This window comes from Podarcis cretensis, assembly GCF_951804945.1.
Source record: "Podarcis cretensis genome assembly, chromosome: 8".
In the NCBI taxonomy this organism is placed as follows: domain Eukaryota; kingdom Metazoa; phylum Chordata; class Lepidosauria; order Squamata; family Lacertidae; genus Podarcis; species Podarcis cretensis.
The window spans coordinates 34,715,268-34,742,337 of record NC_137177.1 but is presented as its reverse complement, the minus strand read 5'-3'; the positions used below and the strand labels follow the sequence as shown (position 1 = coordinate 34,742,337).

General features: G+C 43.1%; 1 protein-coding gene across 4 annotated transcripts in view; it reads left to right on the top strand.

The window, feature by feature from the left end:
- Window positions 1-18,380, top strand: part of THRAP3 (thyroid hormone receptor associated protein 3) — a 44,038-nt gene extending 25,658 nt beyond the window's left edge. For 3 of the 4 annotated variants that reach the window (XM_079988114.1, XM_079988115.1, XM_079988116.1), the window contains 9 exons: window positions 671-1,558; window positions 5,052-5,804; window positions 7,998-8,170; window positions 9,766-9,871; window positions 11,115-11,199; window positions 13,783-13,964; window positions 15,522-15,714; window positions 16,501-16,665; window positions 16,999-18,380. In XM_079988114.1, the coding sequence (XP_079844240.1) occupies window positions 671-1,558; window positions 5,052-5,804; window positions 7,998-8,170; window positions 9,766-9,871; window positions 11,115-11,199; window positions 13,783-13,964; window positions 15,522-15,714; window positions 16,501-16,665; window positions 16,999-17,220 (2,767 nt within the window). In that variant the 3' untranslated portion in view covers window positions 17,221-18,380. The remainder of the gene's footprint in view (window positions 1-670; window positions 1,559-5,051; window positions 5,805-7,997; window positions 8,171-9,765; window positions 9,872-11,114; window positions 11,200-13,782; window positions 13,965-15,521; window positions 15,715-16,500; window positions 16,666-16,998) is intronic. The other variant, XM_079988117.1, reaches the window with a different exon arrangement.
- Window positions 18,381-27,070: the final 8,690 nt, after the last annotated feature.

Below are 27,070 nucleotides of genomic sequence, written 5' to 3'. Positions count from 1 at the left end.
ATTTAATGTGGTGTGTTAAATATAAAAATATACTCAATCACATAATATTGCTTTAAAAATCCACAAACACAAAAGACTTGAACCTAAAAAAGATCTATTTGATTGAGTAGTGTGCCCTGATGGCAGAAAGTTGCTGGCCATTTAACTCCCTTATTGGAAGACAGAAAAATGTCTGATAGTCCATTTCTTGTTTAATTTTTCTGTCGCGTGTGGGGGAAGAGAGCTTTTTGTTGCCTTTTAAAAACAAATCATCCATGAAGTGGAATCTTTGCTGGGTTATAGTAAATAAAACTGAAAGGTTACAAATAATGGTTTCCTCTCTACCCTATTGGGTACATTTGCCCCATGCTGCAAATTGAGTTCTGGAAGGTGGGTGCTCTGAGGATGGCCTTTTGAGGGAGAAAATGCTGCTTCCTCTGTGTCTGAAGTGGTTTTGAAGGAAAACGCTCATCCTAGCAATAGCAACTTTGTTCCATCTGCATTGCCCTGCATTGCTGAGGGTTGTTTTTAAGGAAGGGGTGCATACTTATCATTATGAGATAGAAGTTGGAGATGAGCTAAGGGGAAACCTATGCATCATTATGAAAACAGGTTAATGTCTTTGTATTGCAATCAGAATGCTGTAGTACTGTGTGTAGCAATTTCCAAATACATTTTTCTTTTTCCTCAGTTCTAGGTCCCGTTCGAGATCATACTCTCCATCTCATAACAGGGAGAGGAACCACCAGCGGGTCTACCAGAACCGGGATTTCCGAGGGCATAACAGAGGTTATCGGAGACCCTATTATTTCCGTGGAAGGAACAGAGGGTTCTACCCATGGGGTCAATATAACCGAGGTGGCTATGGAAATTACAGGTCCAACTGGCAAAACTACCGCCAAGCCTATAGCCCTCGTAGGGGACGCTCACGTTCTCGGTCACCCAAGAGGAGATCTCCATCCCCAAGATCTAGAAGCCATTCAAGAAATTCTGACAAGTCCTCATCTGATAGGTCAAGGAGGTCTTCATCATCTCGATCCTCCTCTAATCACAGCAGAGGCGAGTCCTCCAAACGTCGGTCATTGAAGGAGAAGAAGTCTTCTTCCAAGGATGCCAGGGGGTCTCAGGGTGCTGGAGACAACCAAGGGGATGACACCAAGGAACAGCCCTTCTCAGGAGGAACTGCACAGGATGCCAAATCCTCAGAGGGATCGAAATCTTGGCAAGAAGTGGGTGCTTATGGCACAGGTTCAGCATCAAGGGCCTCTGCTGTGACAGAGTTGAGTCCAAAAGAGCGAAGCCCAGCACTAAAGAGCCCTCTCCAGTCAGTTGTCGTGAGGCGCCGTTCACCTAGGCCAAGCCCACTTCAGAAGCCCAGTCCTACATCTTCCAACCCTTCACAGCTGGGCTCGACTCTGCAGAGCAGCAGCTCCTTCCAGGCAGGCTCACATCAGTTTGAGCATAATTTAGCAGGCCTGAGCCCAACAAGGAAAAGTCCTGTGTGCAAAAGCCCCACAACAATCAGTTCCATTTATGGGGCCTCTCAGAAGGAGGAAATGGGGATAGCCTTCTCCAAAAGGCAAGTTGTCTTCATTCCTAAAATTGATTGATTGATGTTTGTCTGACTTTCAGCTGACTGTTAGATTGGCACAATTAGGCTAGCTGTAAGTAATGTAAAAAGTTTAGTCTCAGCTAGTCAGAAGTTGCAAAAATCTGTTGTGAAAATAATAAAAAGCAGACTTAGGTAATAGTGGTAAAAGTGTTGTTTTTCTTAAGTATTGTATTAATTGCTGTGGTATGTGAGATACTATTATTAACACTATTTTTCAATCTCTGATTTTTTAATAGAGAATTACTCAAGGTGGCATACAAGATAAAAATAGTCATGTGGGGTTTTTGTACAATTTCCTAGAGCTTCAGAGAAGATTTAAGATGGCTATTTGATTTATAATATACTAAACAAAACAAAACCAAAAGTAAACCATGCCATGCTAATTTATTTGCTACATACATATTTGAAGAGATCTTTTAGTAGCCAGAGGTAGTTGAACTGAAATATTTTATTGTGGGAGCAATTAAATAAATATACTTGGTGCATTTTAATGTTGTATTTGACCTAGTGCATAGCTTTACTTGGCAATTATTATTAATTGATTTTTTTTAAGATTAATTTTACCATACCTGAAGTGCTGTGTATAAGAATATGCACTTCCAAGAGATAGTTAACTGAAAAGTTAATTACAACTTCGATTTTGAATTTTACTAGTAAGGTGTCCATTCCACAATTTGACTTCTGTTTATTCATTGGGCTAAATTATACAACATTAAACCATAGTTTACTGTTACATGTATGAGTTGTTGTATGCCATGCCCTCCCCTCTGAGGTATGCCAAAGAAGGTGATTGGAAGTATCCAGTTCCAGTTTTAAACTAACAAAAAATCCTGATTATGTCTAAACTCTGGTAGTTCTTGTCAGTCTAACTATGGTTAGATCTTAAGGCACAGTTTGGTCTTGGATTGCTTGAACCAATCTAAGTTCCTAGAGTTCGATATAATGGAGCGTTTTGATTAGTTTAAAATTGTAAGTGGATTCAACATGAAACATGAAATTGGTATACAAGTCTGTAGATTGTACAAATAACCTAAACCAAGGATTGGACAGCCTGTGGCCATCCATGTGATGTTCAACTCCCATCAACCCCAGCTATCATGGTGGGTGGTTAGGATTGATGGAAGTTGTAGTTCCACAGACTCTTCAAGACCTCAAGTTGTGCTGCCTTGTGGTTTAGCATTGCTTCCATACTGGCTCATTAAATTACTATTTCATTTATGAAACAACAAATGTTTAAAAATGGGAAATTTTCTCTGGAAAAAATATGACATTGGGAAACTTTATATAATACTTCACCCCAGTTCAGCGCAGCATGTATATATATATATATATATTTAATGTTTCAAACACAAAAATAAAGCAGCAAAAGTAATGTCATGTTAAAAACCTTGGCAATCAAATAAATTCAAGGTGCACAGTTGAGTAGACATTCCTGAAGAGGATAATTCATAATATAGATGTGTCACCTCCCTGAAAAGTGTTTGCTCCCTGGCAGATCTTGCATTCTGAACAGAAGGAACACAAGAGTTGCAGCTAATACAAGAAAGAATTGACCTTTCCATTTTGCATGTAACTGGTTTCTAGTCTGCAAGTAGGAAGCTGAATTATCTCCCCAGAAAGCATGCATATACCTCTAGGAATTTGTCTTACTTTTACTGTACTTAGTGTACAGCACTAGTGGTCACGTGTAAATAACTTGTGGCTACTAACCATGGTAGCCAAAACTGCAGACTCGTTTTGGATGACCAGAGGATAGGTGCTTTTGGGATTGGAACTCATTATCATAATGAAATTTCTGTTAAACAGTAGGAGTTAGACATTCACTCTGCATGGCAGTTATTGTTTTCTTACAGAAATGAAACTGCTGCTATAAAATTGCAGTAGTACCTATGGAATAGAGCTTGATAGCTTTTGTAATGACGGTTGCCCCTTTATATACCAAATTCATTTTTATCTAAGATGCAGAATCAGATCTAGCTCTGAGATTGTGTTAAGTATTATTACACAGCTGCCTAATATGCTCATTTTAAAAGGATGGTTGCCGCTTATTTCTCTCGGTGTACAGCAGGTGTAAAACCCTTGGATTTTCCCCAAGGGAGTCACAAGCTGGTTTATGGTAAATAATCCAGCACAGTTACATACAAAAACATTTTTAAAAAGCATTAATCAATAAATACCTTTTCAGTAAAAAAGAAAGTAAGTTGTTTTTAAGTTCTCCCAGTGTGTTCGAGAGGTAGTTTGTAGAACTGAGATTTGTGCATAGGTTTTGCTGTTATGTAGAACAGGTGTTTCCTAAACCCTTTTTAGAAGGAGTGGGGGAGAAAATTGTCTCAGATTTCTTGGCACTGGCTTCAGATTTTCAGGAGTCAGCATTAGATGTGTAGGTGTCAAGTCTTGTAAAATATAGTACTTAAAAAACCCAAAAAGCAGATTACCAGGCACCACAAGTGTAAAAATTTAGGAGCAGAAGCCCCACTTTTGGAAATATATGAGAAGACTGTTAAAGAATAGGTACAATGTTTGTCATCCTCTGGAATCTGCTCGTGGGCTCAACTTCCAGCAGATACAGAAAACAGCTGTCATGGAGCCAATTTTTGCATCTAGTAAAACTTATCCAGCAAGAAGATAGTTGATAGTAAATGTGCTTTAGGCAGGAACATTGCTTGCATCTTTGCAAATACATTGCCCCCAGGGAGTCACAAACACCAGTTAGTACAAGGAGCATTGTTTTTAGTTGTTTAGTTGATCTCAGCAGCTATACATCCATCTGTTTAAGAAGCGATTGTATTGTTCTCAGATGCTCCACAATGATTTTTCCATTCTCAATTTTGTTACATCATCAACCAATGTTTAGTTTTGAAATTCACCTCCAGTTGTAATTAGAAAATAGAAACTTGCCCATATAGTTTAGATATATGCCAATCATCATCCTGTCAGTTTTAGTTGGGGATTGGCCATCTTTATAATATTGCTGAGTATTCGTGTTCCTCCCAGCCAATTAAGCATTTCCCCCCCGTTAACCTTTTTGCTTTTATTTGTGTTTTGAATTGTCTATAGCTTCCATAGGAGACTTTCCTCCAAAAATTTGAAGTAGCTTTTGAGGCTTTTATTTCCACTGTGTATTACTTAAAAAGCACAGCAATCCAAGGTGAAAATGTTGATGGGTTAATTCTCCACAAACAGGTTTGTAAGTGAGTGCACAGGTTGGGTAAGATCTTTTACGTATTTCCTGCCTTCTAGCTATGGCAAGTAGGTTCTTAAATACGGTTTTATTGGTTTTACTAAGCTTTGTGTGTCAAGGTTCTGTGACCTGTAGTGAATAGGTGTACTAATTTTAAAGCATTAAGAGTTAGAAAAAAGCTAAATAAAGCTTTGTCTCAGTAAGACAGGCATCATCTGCTTTATCAGAACTTTACAAGTTCCTGAATTGACTGTCTCTCTCGCTTTCTTTTTTAAATAGGTATTTGGAAGAGCAAAAAGCTGAGAATGGGAAAGACAAAGAGCAGAAACTGTCGAACATGGAAAAAGAAAAAATGAAAGAGAAGGGAATTTTCTCTGACCTGGGATTAGCAGATGGTAAAACAAAAACAGATCCGTATGCCTCCAAAGCTGATACAGAAAAGCTGTATCGTGGAAGTCAGTCCCCAAAGCGCTATAAGCTCCGAGATGATTTTGAAAAGAAAATAGCAGAGTTCCACAAGGAGAGCCACTATGGCAAAGAGGAGGCAGATGAGCCCGAGAAGAAGGTTAAAGGCAAAGGGCGAAAGGAATCCAATTTTGATGAGGATGAGGATGATGAGCCGAAATTTCTGTCCAAGACGTTGTCTGCTTCCAATAAAAACCAGGAGGAAGATCGATCAGGCAAATGGGAAGGCCTAGTATTTTTGCCTGGAGCCAAAGAGAAGCAGAGGAAAGCTGAGGAGGTGGAGGAGGAGTCCTATGCTGAGCAGACCAAGAAGGAAGAGAGGCAGGTTGCCAAGAGAGCAGAGGCCGGGCACAGAGGCTTTGTTCCAGAGAAGAATTTCCGAGTTACCACTTACAAAGCCAGCCAGGAAAAGAATGCTACATCTCCTCCTCCACGAAAGACTTCAGAGGGCAGAGAGAAGCTGGGCACACGGGGAGAGGGCCTGGCCACTGGCAAGTCTTCCTTTTCCATCACTCGTGAGACCCAAGTCAACCTCCGAATGGATTCTTTTGATGAGGATCTTGCACGGTGAGAGGCTCAGTGTGTCTGCCCCACAGTTGGACTAAAGGGTTAGGGGAAACCTAAATGGGAATATTGCTCTGTACTGTGTACAGCAGTTCTCCAAATAGAGTAAGCAAGCAGCCTAGTCTGCCCACTTGTTTTTATTATTTGGAACATATGGGTGGATAACAGAGCCCAGAGATTCTCTTTTTTAATGTCAATGTGCCAGAGTTTCTCACTTGCCATGGCTGCAAATGAATGAGCATCATGCTGGTGCATGCTTCCCATTAGGCCCAAGCCAAAGAGCAATCCTGGGTTCAGATGTAACAGGAAGCCAAAGCTTCATGGTTTGTTTCTCCTTCTCAAGCTAACGGAGAAGCAAAGCGGGAGGCATTGGCAGCATGTACCAGCACACTGCTTATTCACAATAAACCACAATATGCCAGAAACACCAGTTTATCATTATGCAAATGCAGCTATTGCCTAATCCCAATTTTTTTTTTGGCAGTGGAGTGACAGGGAGAACCAGAGCATATGTCTCTGTAAAGGACCAAAAAGAAGAGCAGATCACAAAAAGTTTGCAAAAATGGGGTGCTAGTCAAGGGGTGATATTCAGCTGCATTTTACTCAGAATAGACCAGAACAGTAAGTTACGTCCATGCATTTCAGTGGGTCTGCTTTGAGTCAAACTTAGTTGAATACCACCCTAGCTTTCAGGTAGAACAAGCCATATAACTACTACTACTACTACTACTACTACTACTACTACTACTACTAATTTTATTATTTGTACCCAGCCACTCTGCACCTCCCTTCTGTTCTGAGCAGATGGGAGGGTGGATGTCCAGTCCTGACATCCATTGAAATGTGGCCATATTTAAAGACATGTGCTCAGTGCAGGAGAGACTGAGCCTGTGAAACACAAACTTGAGCAAGAACAGCTAACGGTCTCTTGTGTATTGTGGTTTTTTCAAAGGATATTTGCTGAGAGCTTTCATGGGTACCATAGGAGGTACGGATTAGCACACTGGCATGTGTGGACACCATGTTACCAACCCTTGCCCTAATTAATAAATTAATAAAGTCCAAGGGTCACCTGGAGCAGGCGAGCCAATCTACAGCAGAAAACAGCCCACCACCTTCCCAAGCCCTAAATACACTTTTGAAGCATGAGCAAAAGACATCCGAAAGGACACTTTGTTGGGCACAACTTCATGGTGCACATCATCACTCCTGCTGATAGCCATGGTAGTTCCAATGCCTGTAGAGAAATAATGCAGGGATGGACAGAGGAACATATGTGAACATGCAAATAAAACCTTGGAATAGAGAGTTGTATCCAACTTAGTTATACTCCGAGTAGACCCATTTGAAATTAATAGCCCTAAGTTATGTCTAGTGTTTTCAGTGCATCTGCTCTTGTGTAAAACATTGCTCCTAAATTGATCATGAAGTGCCTTCAGTGACAAGTCTTTGAATTGAACATGTTGCTCCCAGGCCAACTGTCTGTTCACCGGCCTCCCACAAATGAATTCACACAATCTTGTCCCCCATAATCCAGAGAGTTGGTGCGCTGCAAAAAAGGAAAAGATGCTTGACAATCATTGAAGTGAAACCCAGCTAATAAGCTTGCATAGCTAGACAATGGTGTATTTTATTCCTCATACTGTTGGCTGTTGCTATTGATTTACTTGACATTTATACAAAGGCAAGTGTCTTGTGGCATTGTAGAGACTAACAATTTTTTTGCTGATAGGAGCTTCTGTGGACTGAACTCTGTCCATCCAGACCAAGGTGTACATAATCTGCTTCACCTCAAGAGTTCCTTGGGCCACCACCCTCTTTCTTAGTTGCTTAGCTGTCACGCTATAGTGGAACCTCAGTTGTTGAATGTAATCTGTTCTGGAAGACCATTTGACATCTGAAACGTTCGACAACCGAGGCACAATGGCCAGCCGGCAAAATCCATTGAAAAAATGGAGAAATGAGCCCCAGAAGCCGTTCAACTTCCGAGGCGTGTTTGAAAATGGAAGCATTCACTTCCAGGTTTCGGCATTTGAAAGCCGACATGTTTGACTTCCAAAGCGCTTTGACAACCAAGGTTCCACTGTACCTTCTTGTTTTGTTCACTATGCCAGACAAACAAAACCACCTCTCTGGAAGTAGTTGCTTTTGGAGGTCATAACAATTAATGAGAATATATTTGTGTTTCCCCACCAGCCCAAGCGGGATTTTGGCACAGGAGCGCAAACTCTGTCGTGATCTGGTGCACAGCAACAAAAAGGAGCAGGAGTTTCGCTCCATTTTCCATCACATCCAGTCCGCCCAGTCTCAGCGGAGTCCCTCGGAGCTCTTTGCTCAGCATATTGTGACCATTGTTCACCATGTGAAAGGTGAGTTGCATTTGAGACTGGTGTTAGTTTATTTATTGCTTTAAAACATTTCCATCCCACCCTTTATCGTACAGAATGATCCCAGAGTGGGTTACAACTGCCAGTAAAATACTGAACCAACAGTGAAATGCAGATCACGGAACAAATTCTAAAAATATAAAACTTTTTCCAAAGTGTTGCTTAAGGAAAATACAGTTACTCCTGGAGCTGTCCTCTTGCTGTAGATCCAAAGAAGGAAAGAGAAGACACTATGCAATCCTGCTTGTTTCGCTGGAGCTCTCTTCCCTCCCCCTGCCCCCTGATGAAGCTTATTCACACTTGATTAGTGCTTCATCTTGCAGTTGGAAGGTTTTCCAGTTGGGAAGAGTGAGAAATCTATTTTAAAAATTCTTGTCTCCATTTCACCTCTTTGTTTTATTTTCATTTTGGTCCTTCTGAGCTGTTCTGGTTTATGTGGGCTAAGTGGCTAATTGGCAGCCCCCTTCATTTTCTCTTTCCCCTGGTTACACTACCGATAGGGGCATGGTAAAAGTTTTATCTACAGCTTTACTCATAAGGGAAAGAAAAGTTTTAAAGCAAGAGTTCACAACTGAATGCCCAAATTCTTTCTTTGGGTTTTTACGTACAATGCTTCAGCTGTGCTTGAAAATATGTGATCGGAAACTTTAAGTGGCACCAACGGTATCAGTGTATGTGGAAAAAATAGACATTCTTCCCATACAAGTTCTCTATTGGAGAAGTTGAGCTTAATTAACAGTATGGAGTTTCTCAGCAAAAAGGGCAGCATGTGGTGTGTGCATTCCTTTCCATTTAGTGTCCATCTCTTCTCCCAAGCAGTCTGCTTTACCTGAATATCTAAGAGCAGGATGGATATTTGAGATGGGGATAAATACTAAGGTACCCTTTTAATATTCCGTAGACTCCTAGCCCACCTGATACTTCCCCTCCCTCCGAAAAAATTAGATGGATACCCAGCCAGGGAAGATGACAATAAAAAGACTGTGTCTCGACTTTGAACATTGGACTATGGTATAAAAAATTGTGGAAGATTGCAATAGCAGAAAAAATAACCCATCTAATCCACATGTGGAAGAGAAAAGAAAAATCTGACTCCTTTCATGATATTTGGCAAAACATTACTTTCACAAGTTGGACTATCACGAATATGGTCCCTCTCCAGCCAGTCTTCAGATTTGGAAATCAAGATCAGTTGACACTATGGTTGCAGTAAGACTGTCACTGTAGTTTTTCCTGTACAAAAAGATAAAGGAAAGTATGATGTTAACAATCAGATCAAGCTTGTAGTGCTTTGCTGATCTTCATATGATGTCAGCCTTGTATTGGATCTTACACTTGAGACTTATCTGGTGTTTTAATTATTCTTATATGAGTAAAAGCAATTTCTTTTAAAAGTCTGCACTGCTTAACCTGCAGACAGATGGATCCATCTCCTTCCCTCTTTTCTCCTGCCTTCACCTTTATGTTGTTTGCTTCCTGAATCTGTTTCAGACCCTCCTGCAGAAGCCACTTTTATATTGTCCTAAAGTATAGATGCAATGTTAATGATGTGATATTTCCTCACTGCATATCAACAGAGCATCATTTTGGGTCTTCGGGAATGACATTGAATGAGCGCTTTACAAAATACCTAAAACGAGCGGAGCAAGAGTCTGCTAAGAACAAAAGCCCTGAAATCCACAGGTGAGTCCTCCTTTGCATGTAATAAAGGCATGGTTTTGGTAGAAAATGTGCACCCTTACCACAAAGAGTCCTCAAATGAGTAGGCTTTGGCATAGCTCACCAGCACAAAAGCAGGCAGTCTACTAGACAAATCAGACTACTATCTGCCAAGTGTAGAGTTTTGACATGTACTTATAAAATCCCGATTTAAGAGACTTTTTGAATCGTAGCCATTAAGCAGCATAAAGGCTTGCATTTAGCTACTAGACATTTGCTTGCTTACCATAAGCAAGTGCTTCTCATCCAAGGCAAACTCTGCCTTGCCCTGCCACTGTCTTGGGTGCCTATCCAGGAGAGAAAAAAGGACTTTGATTCAAGCATATGGAATTCACAACAGAATAAAGTACGGAAATCAATAATTTGCTCCTCATGGTGAGGCAAGGATGTTGGAGACCCAATCCTTACAACTGAAACTCTTAAGCAGCCATTTTTCTGGTCTTCAGCAGGTGATGCCCACATAATTCAGCCATACTTTCTGATGGCTAGAAGCTTCCTTTTTAAAAAGGAAGCGAGTGGAGACTGAATTCTGAACCTTTTATCCATTGGAGGTTCATTCATTAGAGTGAATGGAGCACTGGCTAACCAACCTCAGTCTGCTCTCAGCCAACTCCAACGTACCTGCCTTCCTCTCATTTACAGTTAGTCCAGGGGGTTGCCCTGCCTGTCAGCATCATCCTCCTAAGTCTCTGTGTTGCCCCTTGCAGAACACAGTAGGGAGGTGGATGAGGACAAAGTTGGAATAAATTGTCTCTCCCTGTCCTTGGCTCTGGCTCTACCTACTGTTTTGTCTCCCTGCCTTCTGCCCTCCTGGTCCCAATGGACACCAGCCACCACTGTTGCTATCAGAGTCTGCACAAATAAGTATGGGTTTCAGAGCAAGAAAGAGATAAACAACTCTTCGTTGTATCCATAACTCTTTAAGGTACCTTAAGGTCCTACATTGTTTATCTTTGAACAAGTCTCTGTCGTAGCTGAGGCTTACCAGCATCAACTTGCCCAAGGCCACTAGGGAGTCTTGTGATAGAACAGGAGATTGAATGTTCTATCCACAAGTCAATGCAGCTCTGAAGTTTTATGTCTGTCATGTGCCATTCCTTACACTATAGAACTAAGGCCTAATTTATACATTCCCTGAATAGCAAAAGGGAAGGGGGCGTTCCTTGACTTTTTTTAAATCATGCACGCTCTCTTTTTTCTTTTTTAGGAGGATAGACATTTCTCCCAGTTCCTTTAGGAAACATGGATTCTCACAAGAGGAAATCAAAAGTTCCAAAGAATCCAGCTACAAGGTGACCTGTTGCTTTGATCTGTAGTGAAACAAAATGTGTGCACTTCGGGCATGAACTTGTTTTTTATAATAAAAAAGTGATATTTTTGTTTAACTTGCTCTCTACTTAAGTTTGTGTTTTTCTTTCAAGGATGGGCATAATTCTAAAAATGAACTACAAAGGGTTAATTTTTATTAAAAAAAAATGTATCAACAACCTTTGTGAAGTGGTTAGAAATATGGTAAATGACCCCAAAGTCAATTGAGGTTGAGCTTGAGACAAAAAAAATGGAATTTTGGAAACAAGTGACCTTGATGATGGAAGACTTTTTGTGATATTTTGCTGCTTGTAAGTATGACTAAATCACTTGTCTTACCCGTGATATTTCCAACCATGTTTTCAAAAAGACGTGCATGTCAGGAAGAGAGGAAAGTAAATCAAATCCATATCTGAACCAAGCACACAGATATTTTTTCTGCTAATGTGTTTTCTGTTGACTGCCGCTAGTTTATTTTAAAATGCTGCTCAGAATTAAAAACACTCTCCTGGGGGTCTTTAAAACTGTTACGGGCAGCGAAACAATTATATGCCCCTAATTTTAAAGGGAAAAATGACCATCTTGAGTTGAAGCATTGTCTGTTCACTTTCATACACGTTTGTCTTAATGGTTTTTAGCAATGCTGTTGTAGGGTTTGCTTTCATGTCATACCTGTGTTCTCAGTTTCTCCAAACACACTTGTCGCGTTTGAAAGATATTCAACTGCTGGATTTGATCTCTCTACCACACCATCTGACAGTGAACATGCTTGTGTGTGTGAATAGACACATACTTCAGGTTTACAAACAGTCAGGAGCTCCTTAGATGACTTCTTTATGAAATGGAACTACACAAATGGCTACAACAACAGATCTAGGTTCTGCTGATGAATGACATTTGATGGTGAAACGAGTTTCCGTCCTGGCAATGACAGATCGGCTTTGTTTTATGAGTTGAAAAGAGAGTTCTCCTTCACTTATGGAAGGCAAAAGAACAAATACAGCTCCTACATTCAGCCATGCCACCTTCTTTATTTTAATCAAAAAGTAGGCTAGAAGCTTGTGTAAGTAAAGTACTTAATAAAGAGCTGCTACCCATTCTTTTTGAGTAGAGGCAAAATTGATGCTCCCACTTTTCCCTGCCCTAGTTATTCCAAAGTCTTGTGCTGGACTGAAAGTTACCAAGTTGAAACAAGAAGCTCCACTGATTGACTGTTTCAATAAAAATCAAAGAGACCTGTAACAATTCAGAAATGACTTTGATCCTACTGCTGTTGACTGAATATTTTCGTTTGCCCATAGAATTTAATCTTCTCACCACTTTCTCCTGTTCTTAGCCATTTCTTCCCAGATGTGCCACTTAAAGTATCCTAAATAAGGACAGGGATGATGAAATAGTGGGATGAGACATACCTGTGTCTTTTTTGTGTTTTGTTCATGGGAATCTCATTCCGTAAAGTGATCTCCAAGGATATCTTAACTTTTCCAACTACAGCTCCAAGCACACTGTTGATACTGAATAAATGTTTGCTGTTTACAAGTATTGCTCAGAATAAGTAATATAGATGCATTTATCTTTCACATGTTCTGCTCTCAAAGTTCAAGTTCCCCCAAAATTCAGAAGCTTCTCGGCAATGGAGACAGGGAAGGGTGTGTGGAGACTGGATTGTAGCTGAATGGTAGAAGCAGGAAGTTCTGTTTTGCAGGGGGTGGGAGTGTGCAGTGAGCACAGCAGTGCAGAACGCCTAAGTTATAACTCTTGTCCCCTAGAAGCCAGGCCAAGCTTGGCTCCATTTGGTTGCTGAGTCTTCAGCAGCAGGTGTATGTTCAAATCTTTTTTCTGCCATCGTAAGTGTGAGAAACACGATGCCTCGTTTTTGTGCTTACGGTGGACAACTCTGAATTTGAGAGGTTATGCTGATTGAGAGCAAACTATGCAGCAGCCCCTTCAAGGCTCATTATGGATCTCTCAACAGCCAGTGGTGATTGGAGGGGGGAGCACACTCAGGAAGCCTGCCTCCCCAAATAACTCCTTCATTGGTTCTCTGGAATGTAGAGAATTGGCTCTATTATGATACTGGAGCTTAGACAGTCTGCACATTTCCCCTTCACTTTCCATAACTGCAGCCAACGTCTCCTGCAGTGAGAGGAGGGGGCGTCCCTTTCCAGGCACAGGGAAGAAATTCTGTTGTTCAGTCAATTCCCTGTAGAGCACAAGAATCTGTCAGAAGAGGAGAATACGGTTCTTAGCTTTGGCATATACAGATCATTGCCCCTTGAGCCTGCTGTTTTTCCTTTGGACATCAAAGGGTCTTGGCTTTGGCACCCAGTTTTGCTCCCTTGGTTTTATTAATAATTACTTACATTTGGCATAGAGAGAAGTGGATGCAGAAAGATTGAAATCTTTTGCGTGGATCTTGTGAAGTCCTTCAGTCTGTGTATTAGCACCAGCATAACTTCCCTTGCTTGAGTATTTTTCAGTCCGGAGCAAGGTAAAAAGGGATGTAGTTGTGAAGGAATTGCTTAAGGCTCAGGTGTCAAGTCTTTCCCCTGTTTTTCTCTTTGCAGGCCGAAAGCAAATACAAAGAGGACCCAGTTGACCTGCGCCTTGACATTGAACGGCGTAAAAAACATAAGGAGAAAGATAAGCGAGGCAAGTCGAGGGAATCGGTGGACTCCAGACCCTCAAGTCATTCACGGGAGAGATCAGCGGAGAAAACTGAGAGGTCTCATAAAGGGTCCAAAAAGAAGTATGTAGGAGGAGAACATTCTCTACTTCTTCCTTCTTTCCTTCCCTTTTTATTTTAGATGCCACACACAAGAGTGATAGTGAGCTGACATAATGAAACCCCACATGGAAGAAGCTAGCAGGGAAACATTTTCAGCCCAAGGGCTGCATTTCCTCAAGAGGAACCTCCCCAGGAGGTGCATGCCAGGGTGGGTGGGGCAGTGGATGCTCAGTAGGATATGTTCCAGAGGTTTCTACAGTCACGCGTTCAGTTATCCAGTCTCACATCCAAGCAAGTAAGAAGTGCTACCACATTTCAAGGAGACATCCCAACCAGGCACAAACACTGAAGGAAGGTGCAGAGCAGTATGGGGTGTGGCCTTGTAAAAGTCCCAAGGGCCAGACAGAGAACCCTGGAGTTTCCCCTTCAGCCCCTGAGCCTGAGGTCCTTCCCCTCACTGAGCTAGTTGATGATACTTGCTAGGATGCAGCAGGTGTCAGTGTGGGGCTGTCCTGTTACATAGCACAGGCTTCTGGGGATGTGAAAAGTGCTGTTTTTACATCCAGGCTTGTTAGGCCTCAGCTGTTGGGTCCAGCCACCCCCCTCATGTGCATTGCCTGTGGGCTGTACACTGTACCATAAGGTCTGCAGTAAGTAGGCAAGCTGCTCCAAAAGGGATGCTTGTCCGTCATCACTGATCTTCTCATTGAGCAGTCGCTAATAAGCCTCCAAGGAACCAACCCTACATTTTCCCAGAACACAGTTTGTAGGGTTACTTATTGAAAGGACACAGGCAGGCTAGTCTAAGTGCTTTTCAAGTCAATGTATTTTACACTTATTTATTTGTTTATAAAAATATTTAAGTACCACTAATTCATTTTTTAAAGTTATAAATGTGCATTTGTGATTGTTAGCTTAGCCTTTCCCCCTAGACTTCAAATGCAACTTCGCTCTTTCAAGCCACGAGGGGTGGGTGTAAGAGAGAGAAGAGCTCTCTGGATCATTGGATGGGGCATGCTAGCATTGCTCAATGCTTTCCTGTCTGCATTTCTGAAACTTCCATTTTTACAGCAAATAGCTGTGTGTTTGGGCCACTTTGGGCTGAATGAGGCACTGATCTTGGACACCACTATGCTGCCCAAGCTTAATAACAGCGGGTATGAGGTGCATCTCTGTTGCCGGATTGCACTGGAGCCCTAAAGAACAAGAAGCCACTCTAGATAAAGGAGGGGAGACTGTACGCTTGCTTTCATTTTTGGTCTGGAATCTCCCGACACAGAGACCCAAATTAATTATTCTCTTCAGTCATTGAAGAGAGCAGGTTACAAGCAGGGTGGTTGCGGAGGCAGGGAAATCCAGCCTAGTATAATATGTTTAAGTTGAAGACTGACAGTGGGAGAGTGTGGTAGATCACTGCCAGTTTTTGATATTGGATGGTAGATCTCAGGCTACTTTTGGTTGGACATGCCTGGTATATATCATGTGGTGAAGTTGCAGGGAGAGGAATGACTGACGTTGAGGCAGTAGAGATGTGCCCTCCCCTGACATTCATATATCTCTCTGTTTGCCTCGACTTAGGAAGCACCGGCGTGTGCGGGAGAGATCTAGGTCAAGCTCCTCGTCATCACAGTCTTCCCGCTCCTACAAAGCAGAGGAGTACCCCGAGGAGACTGAAGAGCGAGAGGAGGCTGCCCCTGGCTTTGACAAATCCCGCCTTGGGACCAAGGAATTTACGGGCCCAACTGATAGGGGCAGAGCCCGAGGAACCTTTGTAAGTTGTCCTTTTGGAGGGTGTGTGCCCTGGGCCCTTGTTCCAGGGTGATAAGTCAAAATAGTTTTGAATTGTGGCAGAGCTGGAGTGTGGACAGGCACCTCCCAGCTTTTGAAAGGGGTTCAGTGTTAGGTGTTGGCAGCTACCCCAGTGTAAGGGAGTCGTTCTTGCTTATAAAATCCGTCTCACCTCTTACACATATTTACTGAGCACAACTTCAGGGTCTTTTTCAGAAGAAGTTTCCTATTTGTGGTGAAAGGGCAAACTTTTTTTAAAAAACCAATATGATATACCAAAAGCAACAAAACCATAACATTACAGTGCGCATCAGTTGCTCAAGGAAGTGTAAGGAGCCACACCCAGAGGCTCACATCCAGACCCAAAAATCACTCAGAATCTGAAGGACAATTTAACCAAGAAGGGGCCTAGCTAATAGGTTGAGCCAAAAGGGTTAGTTTTAGTAAATGGGGGGTATTATAGCACCTCTCTGCCCAGCTATGTAATGCAAAAAGGGAACCTAAGTGCCTACGGATTTGTCATGTTTACTTAGCTATTGGGTCAGTTTTTTTCTGGAAAGACAGTAGCCCACACCTTGAATACAGAAGTGTGATGAGTGTTTCTAGTGATGGGCAATTTCCATTCTATCTGTTGCTAAGAGATAAATGATCAGGTCTCTGTGTGTAGTGCTCCAGAAATCATGACAGGCCATCCCATCCTAGGCAGATCCCCTTTCTTTCTGTTGCTCACTTTTTGACGTTCTCTTTCTTCCTCTGCTCCTGATGACAGCAACAGTTCCGGGCCAGGGGTCGTGGCTGGGGAAGAGGGACCTTCTCTGGCAACAGCAACAACAACAACAGCAGTGGCGGCAGCGGCAGCACCGACTTCCAGAAGCGGAGCAGGGAGGAGGAGTGGGACCCCGAGTACACCCCCAAGAGCAAGAAGTACTACTTGGTATGTGCCCTGGGGGTGAGATGGGCATGTGGCTGTGAGCTGCCTGCACAGAAGTTGTCCCTTCCACCAGGTGACAGGCCCCAAGTTGGTCTTGCCGTCATTGTCTCCTCAGCCATGCAGCATTACTGGAGGGCTTATTCGCAAAATGCAGAGGCTGGGGGGGGGCCATATTCCAGGGTGTCTACCCTCCCCTGTCTGTGTGGGAAATGTAGCAGCGGCCACTGGGGAAAGGAGAGGGAGTGGACAGAGGTGGGGCCTTCTGGTGGGCTGTTGAGGAGCTCTGCATTTGTTGACTGACAAATACCTTTTTTTTTTCTTCTTTTCCCTTTGCAGCATGATGACCGTGAGGGCGAAGGGGGTGAGAAATGGGTGAACAGAGGCCGGGGAAGGGGCATCTTCCCCAGAGGGAGGGGCCGTTTCCTGTACCGAAAATCGAGCACCAGCCCCAAATGGGCCCATGACAAGTTTAGTGGTGAGGAGGGAGAGATTGAGGATGATGAGAGCGGGGCTGAGAACAGAGAGGACAAAGAGGCCCTTCAGTCGGTTGCGGAGTAGCAGTCTCGACAAGTGGAAAGAGGGTCCTGAGACCCTGAAGCAGCAACAGCTGTTGGAGGGGGGACTCTGTCAGTCTGGACTGTAATTGATCCTTATTGACTAGTTGAATGTTCTTTTATTTTCTCTTTTTTAATTTTTCAGTGATCTCATGGAGGACAGTGGAGTGAGTTCTGCCCAATACTATTGGCAATCAGTTTTTGCGCGCTCGCTCTTTTTAATGTGATGATACATGTGGGAAATTAATTCCCTGCTCTTTGTTTTTCCCCTTTCTTCCTGTTTGTGGATATTCTTTTTTAGAAATCCTTTATTTTAAGCGTTTGCATATATATACATATAAAAACAACACCCCTTAAAATGGTTAACTTCAGAAAGGCGTTTGTGGTTCTTATATATAGAAGAAAAATGCATGTGAATAAACATCTGACTAGAAACTGTTGGGACCAAACTCTGTGGTGTTCTTAATTTAAAGGAACTTTCCCTCTGCTTGAATTTGGAGTCGTTTCTCTTTAAAGAATCGCCTTTTGTTTTTTCCCTTTTTGTGCTGAAGTTCTAAAGTGTAGCATGGCACAGTTGAGGGGGAAGGACCCAAGCTCTCCCCACCACAACCACCAAAATGCAAAACTGCTCTTGGCTAATGTTAGCAGCATCTTGGTCCGTTCACTCTAGATTTCTTGCATACCTTCTTTGCCTCCAATTGTGAATCTGAACACTATTTTTGGGGTCACAGAGTTTTCTAAGAAACTTGTGAATAAACTAGGTTTTAAAAAAGAAAACCAGACATATAGCATGAGAAATGAGGATTTTTTCCAGTATTTTTATTAATCTTTTTATAAAGCAATTTTGACTCACTTCTGTGATGGCCATGGGTAAGTTGCTGACAGTTGGTTTTGTGATTCTCTTCAGCTTTAAATCTGCAGCACTCAAAACATGTCGGGCAGGTGATGTGCTCACTCTCCCAAGCCAGCTACAGAGACTGTAGTTGCCCTATTGAGAAATCTGTCCCCCTGGAAATGAGACTTTGCAGTGCTTCTCTTTGTTCCCCTTTTCCTCTCTGTGCTATAAATAGAGCTCATTTTGTGGGACTGGTGCAGTTCTTGCTTAGCAAAGCCTGCAAGCTTTTGTTTTGACTCCTTGTTCAAATAAAATTACATTGAAATGGACCATGCAGACCTTTTTTTATTGCTGATTTTATTGAGCCTCCACCCCACCCCCACCCCCAAAATATGGTTGCAACATAACCTTACATCAAACAGGGCCAACATGATAGTATTGGGCAAAAGAAAGAAAAAAGAGTTCAAAGCTCCTTAAGGGTAGCAGGAAAATGCTCAACTTGCCACTCTTGATCCCAGTAGCCATATGTTTAACATTGCAAAGAAGTGTGTGCTTCCACAGAACGCTGTACATCTGTAGGCCTCTCCCTACCTGGTTGCCCAAGATTCCCAAATGAGTGGAAGAGCCTCCATCCTTTTCTCACCCAAAATGCCTAGCTGATGTGGCCTTGTGAAGCACTTTCTTCCATCTCACATACCCCTGGAATCCCGGGGGGGGGGTGTTTTGAAGCCTCCTATAGAAAAGAGAGAAAGTGGGGGAGCAAAGTATTAGAACTGGAGGCTGCATTTGGGTTCTACAGATTCCATTGTAGAAGCCACTGCAACGTGAAGGAGAGAGTGTGACCAGGCAGTACATAAACAAAAGTGCCTGTAGGCTTTTCTAGATACTGTAATTGGCTTTGATCTTTTGTCAGCCCATCAGCTCACATAAGGCAAATTTTAAGGATGGGTCCATGTGCGTACTTGGGAGTTTTCTTGCTTTGTGGAATATTTCCTTTCTGTGAGACACACATCTGCACACACAAAAACCCTGAATGACCTGGTCTATAAATTATGCAAATTAAGAAAAAAGGCTTTTGTTTGGGAGGAGGGTGCACTTAAGAGAGAGCTGTTCAAAAGAATTGAGTGGCGTATTAGGTAGGTGCAAAGTTTAAACCCTTTGGGAAACGGTGGGGAATATTAGCAAGCCCTGTTCTTTCCAGCAGCTATGCTTTTTCCCCCTTCCAAGTTTTTAATTAAAACACCAGCCAACCTGCCCTGTTGCCTGAGGCCATAATTAGAAGTGAATATAAAAATGTGCTGGCAGTTCTCAGAGCTCCTGTGCTGGGGCACTGTGGCGCCTGCTGGGCAAGGCAGGTGCTGCCAAGGAGTCTTCTGGCTCAGATCTTTTAGATACTTCATTGCACTTCCATTCATTCTTCCTCTCTCTCCTCTGAGTGGGGGTTTACCCTGGACCCCCTAGGTTGCTGCACAACAAACAGGGATTATGAACATTTCTGTCCAAACAAGTCTTCTGCACCACAGGGGCTCTGGATTGTGTCATGTTGAGGGCAGCTTAACACATTTAAGAAGTGGAAACAGCAATTCTGCAGAATCACAGCTGGTCCCCTGATTTTCTCTGCATGGTGAAGAGAAGATTTCTATCCCCTTCACATGTTACAGGGTCTGTCTACTGTGTTCCCAACACATGAAGTGACTCAAAAAACCACCAGCCTGCGAGTTATGCTTTATGGGTCTCTGGGTCTTGAAATTTCTTAAATGGCACCATTCCCAGACTGGACCTTGGATGGCAACCAGATTTGGGTTTACCCTGTCCCACCTTTAAAAATTCAAAGTAGGAGCAGTCCAAAGTTCAAAATGACATGCTTTAGTGGCTTTAAGGCAGCAGGGTGGTTTTTAAAAAAACACTAGAATGGTTTTCTTGACCCAGCCCATCTGACCCTGGTAGAAAATGATTAGCATTGGGCTTTTCTGGATCTGGTGAATGATGGCTGCAGACCCTACAAAGAGCTGCTAGAACACCTTTTTGCAGGCCACCCCAATGGTGGATGATTTTGGTCAACCAATATTACTGAGCGTGGCAAAGGTGAAAGATGTATTTGAGATTAGAACTAGTACCTTGAGCTGTGCTTGACAGCAATTCTACAGAAAACCAGCCTCGGATGCCAGAGCATTTGAGTCATGTTCTAATCAAAAATTCATATTGGGGCAATATCGTTTATTATTTGGAGTTCTCCAAAACTTTACACCAGACTAAATAGGTAGCTAGTTGGTCCTTTGTGTGTCTCAGGTGGGGTGGGGTCCAGAAACCACGATGCAGTGACACTTTAATTACAGTCAGTCCAAATTATCACGGGGTTGTGAGCAAGCTTTAGTGTAGAATTCTCCAGCAGCTTGGAGTAAAGTGCACAGCAAAGTGCGGGCAGGAGTTCAACATAATGTAAAAGTCCCTAAAACCTACAGTGTGTAAGCGTCATTAAGATGGAATGCAGGAGGAACTGTTCAGGCATAATTAGATCATTAAAATGGGGGAGCAACTTTCCTTGCTGCTTTGTGGCATTAGTCCCGTGGGGATCTTGTACCAAGCAAGACTGATCCATTATTCCTGTACAACACCTCTGGTAGCCTATCTTGAGACTTTTAATTCGGACTTTGGGGCACAGCATACCAAACATCTCCCTTTCCCCTTTAACATCCAACCCGAAAAGGACTTCCAAGAACCAGTAATGCTTGTTCTTGGCTTTGACATTTAGGTCCTGCTATAAAGGTATTGGGACACGGGTGGCGCTGTGGGTTAAACCACAGAGCCTAGGACTTGCTGATCAGAAAGTCGGCGGTTTGAATCCCCACGATGGGGTGAGCTTCTGTTGCTCGGTCCCTGCTCCTGCCAACCTAGCAGTTCAAAAGCATGTCAAAGTGCAAGTAGATAAATAGGTACTGCTCCGGCGGGAAGGTAAACGGTGTTTCCGTGCGCTGCTCTGGTTCGCCAGAAGCGGCTTTGTCATGCTGGCCACATGACCCAGAAGCTGTACGCTGGCTCCCTCGGCCAATAAAGCGAGATGAGCGCCGCAACCCCAGAGTCTGGCACGACTGGACCTAATGGTCAGGGGTCCCTTTACCTTTATAAAGGTATTTCTCTCAAGGTGGCTCAGTTTTTTTACAAAGTCCTTATGATTTGAGGCGCAAAAGGACTGCTTAGATGTAAGAAGGGTGTGGAAGCATTGTTCTAAGGCAGGCTTCCTCAACCTCGGCCTTCCAGATGTTTTTGGCCTACTACTCCCATGATCCCTAGCTAGCAGGGCCAGTGGTCAGGGATGCTGGGAATTGTAGTCTCAAAACATCTGGAGGGCCAAGGTTGAGGTTCTAAGGGTTGAGTTTTCTGGGTGGGACTCTCCCAGGTCTAGGAAACTGGAGCAAAACCTATTCCCTCATCTGTCTCTAAAGGAAACTTTCTTTAGGACTGTCCTTCCATAAATCCCCTGGCCAGGAAGCTAGAAATTACCTACCTTGAGCAAAAGAATCCTCTGCAGCCTGGTTTCCATCAAATGTGTTGCACTAATGGGTCAGCTGGTTGCCCATTAAATGTTAGGTGCTTATTTTATGGCACTGTAAATTGCCAGAGAACAAACAGGTACTTCTGCTTGTGTGGGGTCAGGCAAAGTTGGGATGACATCATCTCAATAAAAAAGCCTAATTTGTGGGTGGTTGGCTGCGGGGGTGGGGGTGGGGAGGCAAAATGTTCACAGTACAGAGTTGCATTCATGTCAACTAACTGTGCATTTAGGTTCCGCAGCTCCAAAGAGATAAAATAGATCTAAGTCTGTACTGGGGCAATACCTTTGTTAGGTCAATCCAAATGGAATAAAACAGTGTGCAAGCTTTTGAGTTCCCTGGAACTCTTTATAAGCCTTGATGTATAAAGGGAAGCAGGTGTGTGTGTTGGTATTTTAAGAATTAATGTGTTAGGAGCTAACAAACATTCAAACGAGGTGCTTTCAGGTGCTTGCTAGTTTCACGTTTCACTCCAGCCTCTGAGTCTAGAAAGAGCAAGTTCATAATGGCCTAAATGAGGGGAATGCGTCTTTCCAGGAGGCTGTGGTGCAGAATGAAACCGGAAAACACCTAGAAGTGAATGTCACTGGCTCCTCCCCGACTCAAAACTCACCAGGTGTAGAGATGTTGTTCTTGGTTTATTTGATTTGTCACCTAGTACAAAATCTCTCTATGTGAGTTACACAATTAAAAAGCAGCCACCAACAACAAATTAACAATATCCAAACACACAGAGAGAAACAGCAATTATTATCATAATGCCTCGGAAGTCTGGGAGAAGAGGTACCTCTTAACTTGGTGCTGAAAAGCTGTTAATGTTGGCTTCAGGCAGGATTGACTGGAGAGAGCATTCCACAGACAGGAAGCCAGCACTGAAAAGGCCTCCCTTTTTGCTACTCTCTGAAGCTCTATTAGAGAGACCACCAGAGAAAGGCCTCAGGTGATGACCACACTGTGCAGGTATGTTTAAGTCAATAGCCTTTTTCTCTTTCCCCTTCAGGTCCGCCCCCCCCCACGACATCAACACCACTACTTAACATGACTTTAGGGGTATATGTCAATGTTAAAAAGGAAAGAAGGAGCTATAGTCAATAAATCAAATGTGGCTGTCCTGTAGTCCTCCAGATGTTGCTGGACTTCAACTTCCACCATCCACATCTGCTAGCCATACGGACTGGAGATGATGGGTGTTGTAGTCCAAGACATCTGGAGGACATCAAGCTGGGTTAGGATAGCCCAAGTGAACAAGACACAATTCACCTGGTGCCTAAAAGCTAACAGTGAATGTGCAAGGCAGGTCTCCCTTAGGAGGCAGCCTGTTGTGATGATGCAACTCTAGGAAAGGCTCTCCAGTTATCATTCGCTACCCAGCTGACCACCTATTGTTAGGTTTGGTTCTGTGAAACCTCCATTGCCCCATTAGCTTGATTTGTGATCTAGAACAGCTTTCCCCAACCTGGTGTCCTGCAGGTGTTTTGGACTACAACTTCATTTTGAATGCCTATAATTGTGCTTGGCTGCCTTGGGGCTGGACACTAGATTTTATATACTGGTACTGAGGCATCTAATCATAAGCCTGCATTTTTATCAAAGCTTATATTTTTGATTAAGGCCTGTATCTTAAAAAGAGCTTAAAGATTTTCAAATGTTCATGCCAGGCAGAAGACCAGCTGCCTAAGAACCTTGGCAAGATGTTTATTCTCCTGGACAAGGGGCCCCCCTGATTTATAGCAGAAAACAATTCTCAAAGTCGTAAAAAGGGAATTACAGGCTGAGAGCCAAGGTTACACTGACCCTACATATTACAGAAGATAAAAAAGCAGAGAAAAACATAATTAAGAGTGGGTAAATAGTAAAATAAAACCATGTGCCTCCCATTAAACTTGAGCCATATTTTCCTAAGGTTGAAAGGTCAAGAGCAGTGAAAAAGGCAACTGGCTTGGCTGGAGAAGATAGGTTTCTTCCTATCTTATTTTGAGGCTGGAAACTGTTCCTTCCTTCTTTACTTTGAAAAGGTTTATTCTTCTAAAAAGCTATCTATGTTATGTATTAAATATATTGGCTTAAATGTAATTATGCAAAGGAATTAGAAGCTAAGAAATGTTAAATCCTTATGCTAGATTCTTATTTCATATAGTTGGAAGAGATCACAGGGGCCATCAGCCATCAGCCCAGCCCCCCCCGCCAAGCAGGAAACATCATTAGAGCACACATATGGTTGTCAGGCCTTTGTTTAAAGACCTCCAAGAGAAGGAGATCTTTCAATGATGATGTGAACTCAAGATCCTTGACATCTGTTTAAGATAAAAATTTAAGATTAACCATCTGTTTTGGAGGGCAATAGGGCGAGGTGAGCTGGTAATTAAGGTTCCTTGTTGAGACACATGTAAGATATATTACTACTTATTTGTCATTTATAGATAGAAGAATATATAGCTTTTTGTTTCCCATAAAAGGGCAAGAGGAAATGGGTGTATCTTTTGTGATTGGTTCTAGCAAACAGCCAATAGGAATTTCAACCAGGCTGATTGGACAGAGGCAGCCACAGGAGGAGCAAGGGGGCTGGATTAAGGAAATATAAGTGCTGGCCAGAATGGCAGGAGGGCAGGCCAGAGCTTGGTAACCATATACCACTGTGCCTCTCATTTATTTGTCTGACAAATAAATTATTATTTTAATTTCTCTATTGCTGCGTTGAATATTTCATTCCAGCTAAGCGTTAACCACAAGCAGGGTGCTACAGTACGCCTCAGACAGGGTTCTTGTAAGAAGTTAGATTCAGGTGCCAATTGGAAAGACATTATCAGAGTTGTTGCATCTTAATTATGCTAAGTTATTGGACTATTTGAATAAAGCATTCCAGTGTCAATCAAGACACATTTGTTGGGAGCAGGGGGAGGGCATCAAGAAAATTCAACAGCCACAAACAGAGAGGGAACTGAATGCATTGAGGAAATGACATCTTACTGTTATTTTCTTGCATCCTCGGGCCAAGTGTGTGTCATTATCTGCCGTCCCAAGACAAGTTCAGTAACCCAATCTGTCACCCAAGTGCTTGGGGAGCGACAGGCCTGGACAAATTCCTCCTGTCCATTATGTTTCAGGCAGGATGTGAACTATTCCAGTCTTGGTCATCTGCAGTGCCGTCACCCAACTTCTATGGACACTGTTTGGGGTCTGAGTAATAAAAGCAGGCTGAGTTTCTGTGTGGGTGTGCCCTGGGAGCTCTTTATGACTTTTCGTGTCCCATAGATACTCCAGCCAGTTGTTGATACAAAGAGGGGCTCAAGTGAGGCAGGGACACCAGGCATAAACAGAATTAACTGTCACTTTCTGCTAACTGGAAGAGGATTTTCCCCCAATTGCAGGTATTCAAAAGATCTTGGCCTTCCAGTATTTTGAGTTCTTCAAAGCATCTTTGCTAGAACTGCAAAAGAACCCATAATCATACTATGTAAGGGGTGTTTTTCATCCCAGCTTTACCACCATCTCTGTGTGTAGGTATGGCCTCTAAGCGTATTTTCCAGAGGAAATATGTAAATTGAGAAGTTAAACGTCTGGGACTCCTTGTGTGGGAAGCAACCTGAGGCAGGGTGGGAATTCATTACTGTACAGAGGCAGTCCTCTTCATGAACGCATCCTCTATTTGAAGGGCTGTCTAGTTTCAAGATTTAAAAAAATAATCAGAGAGGAGCACAGGGGCCTTGAGGTTGTGCACATCTCACAGTAAGCAGCACCTGGGCAGCAAACTGAGCAGTGGGTGGAACTATGGTGCAACAACAGTGGAATAGACTGTATTTCTATTTAACTTATAGCAATTGTTTCTAAATATGTATCTATGCATATAAGTTAGCATATGCAAATTTGATGCCAGAAAAGGTCCTCTCTTGTCCTTTTTTGTGTGATGTGTTCCTCCTTTTTTTTTTTTTTTTTTTGCCAATGCCTGAGTGGCTGTTCCTGAGGGGTGCTGTGCCGCTTGTGAGTGTGTGCAGGGCTGAAATTGGTCTTCAGCGCAGCAATTTCTTCCAGACTTCAGACCAATCAGCTGCTAAAGTTTACTAAACTGTCAGGAGGAGATTCACAAAGCAAAAGTAGCCATTTTGGAACCTAAGAAAACCCCTAAGATCTCTGTGAGGGATGCTTCCAGATCGGTGTTTGATGGTGGATCCTCAAACAAGCAAGTTTTTTTTGTAGTGCCCACATGACATAATCAACATCAAAATCCTGTATCTTCCCCTCATGATCTGGTTAACCTCTCTTTCCATTTCCAGGGAAAATCCAGCGAAGTAAAAAACACTTGCCAGCTACTAGTTTGTGATATCTCAATAACCCATCTGCCAGTTAAGCCACACCTGGACCAGAAGCATTCAAGGACCAAGTGAATAAATATAAGAAATAGGGAGCAAACTTTCAGTTGACCTGTAATCAGGCTGGTGGTTAACCAGAGCATGGGAGGGGGGGGGGGGGCAGGCAGCTGCTGGTTTGTTGCTAAAGCCAGACCATCTGCACTGGCTCTTCAAATGGTGTGTGGGCAAAAGCAGCAGCGCTTTCAAAGACCACCTTTTCATCTGTTCTGTGCAGGATTCAGGTTACACCAAGGGATAATGGAATATCAAAACACACAGCAGCAGATTCCCCCCTTTAAAAAAATAAAAAATAGAATCCATAAGTTCTCTAGATTTGTCTCCAGCAGGAAGTGAACACCCAGGTTCCTTGTGAAAGATAACAACGAATAAAAATGCGGTGTTTTTGCAAAACTGGAAATCGGTACAGAAGAAAGGAACTCTGACCATGCACAGAGGGCCTATTGAGTAACCACACCCAGCTCCTGAACAGCTGCCAGGTCAAAGGGTGTGACTTCAAGTTGGAACAGAGCTCCAGGGCCTCTTTTTATTTTTGGATATGGCAAATGCTCTGAAGGTACTGAGCCATACTGTACAACAATATTGATACAGCCATTTAATGCTTCTCTGTCAGGCAGTGGCGTAGCGTGGGGGGTGCAGGGGGGGCCGGCCGCACCGGGCGCAACATCTGGGGGTTAGGGTTAGGGGGCGCAAATCCACGGGTTAGGGGGCACAAATCCATGGGTTAGGGGGCGCAAATTACTTGCCTTGCCCCGGGTGCTGACAACCCACGCTACGCCACTGCTGTCAGGCCTTTCCTCTCCTCTTAGTGACATTTAGAGTGTAAGCTGCTCAAGGGGTTTGTCCTTTTAGTTAGGGTATCTTGCCAAGGAGTGGCTCTATATAAATAGGAAGTTACAATGGCAGAGATGCCAATTTTCATACATCCATTTTACACTGAGGCTGAGAAAGATGGTGTGCCTAAGTAAGGCCACTTCCCCCGCTCAGGTGCAACCACCCACACTTCAGGCCTGCACGTCAATGCTTACCTCCCTCCCCATCACAGGTAGGCTCTGCCCATCTATTTGGGGCAAGCAAACCCCCTGGCCCGGCCTACCTGCCCGG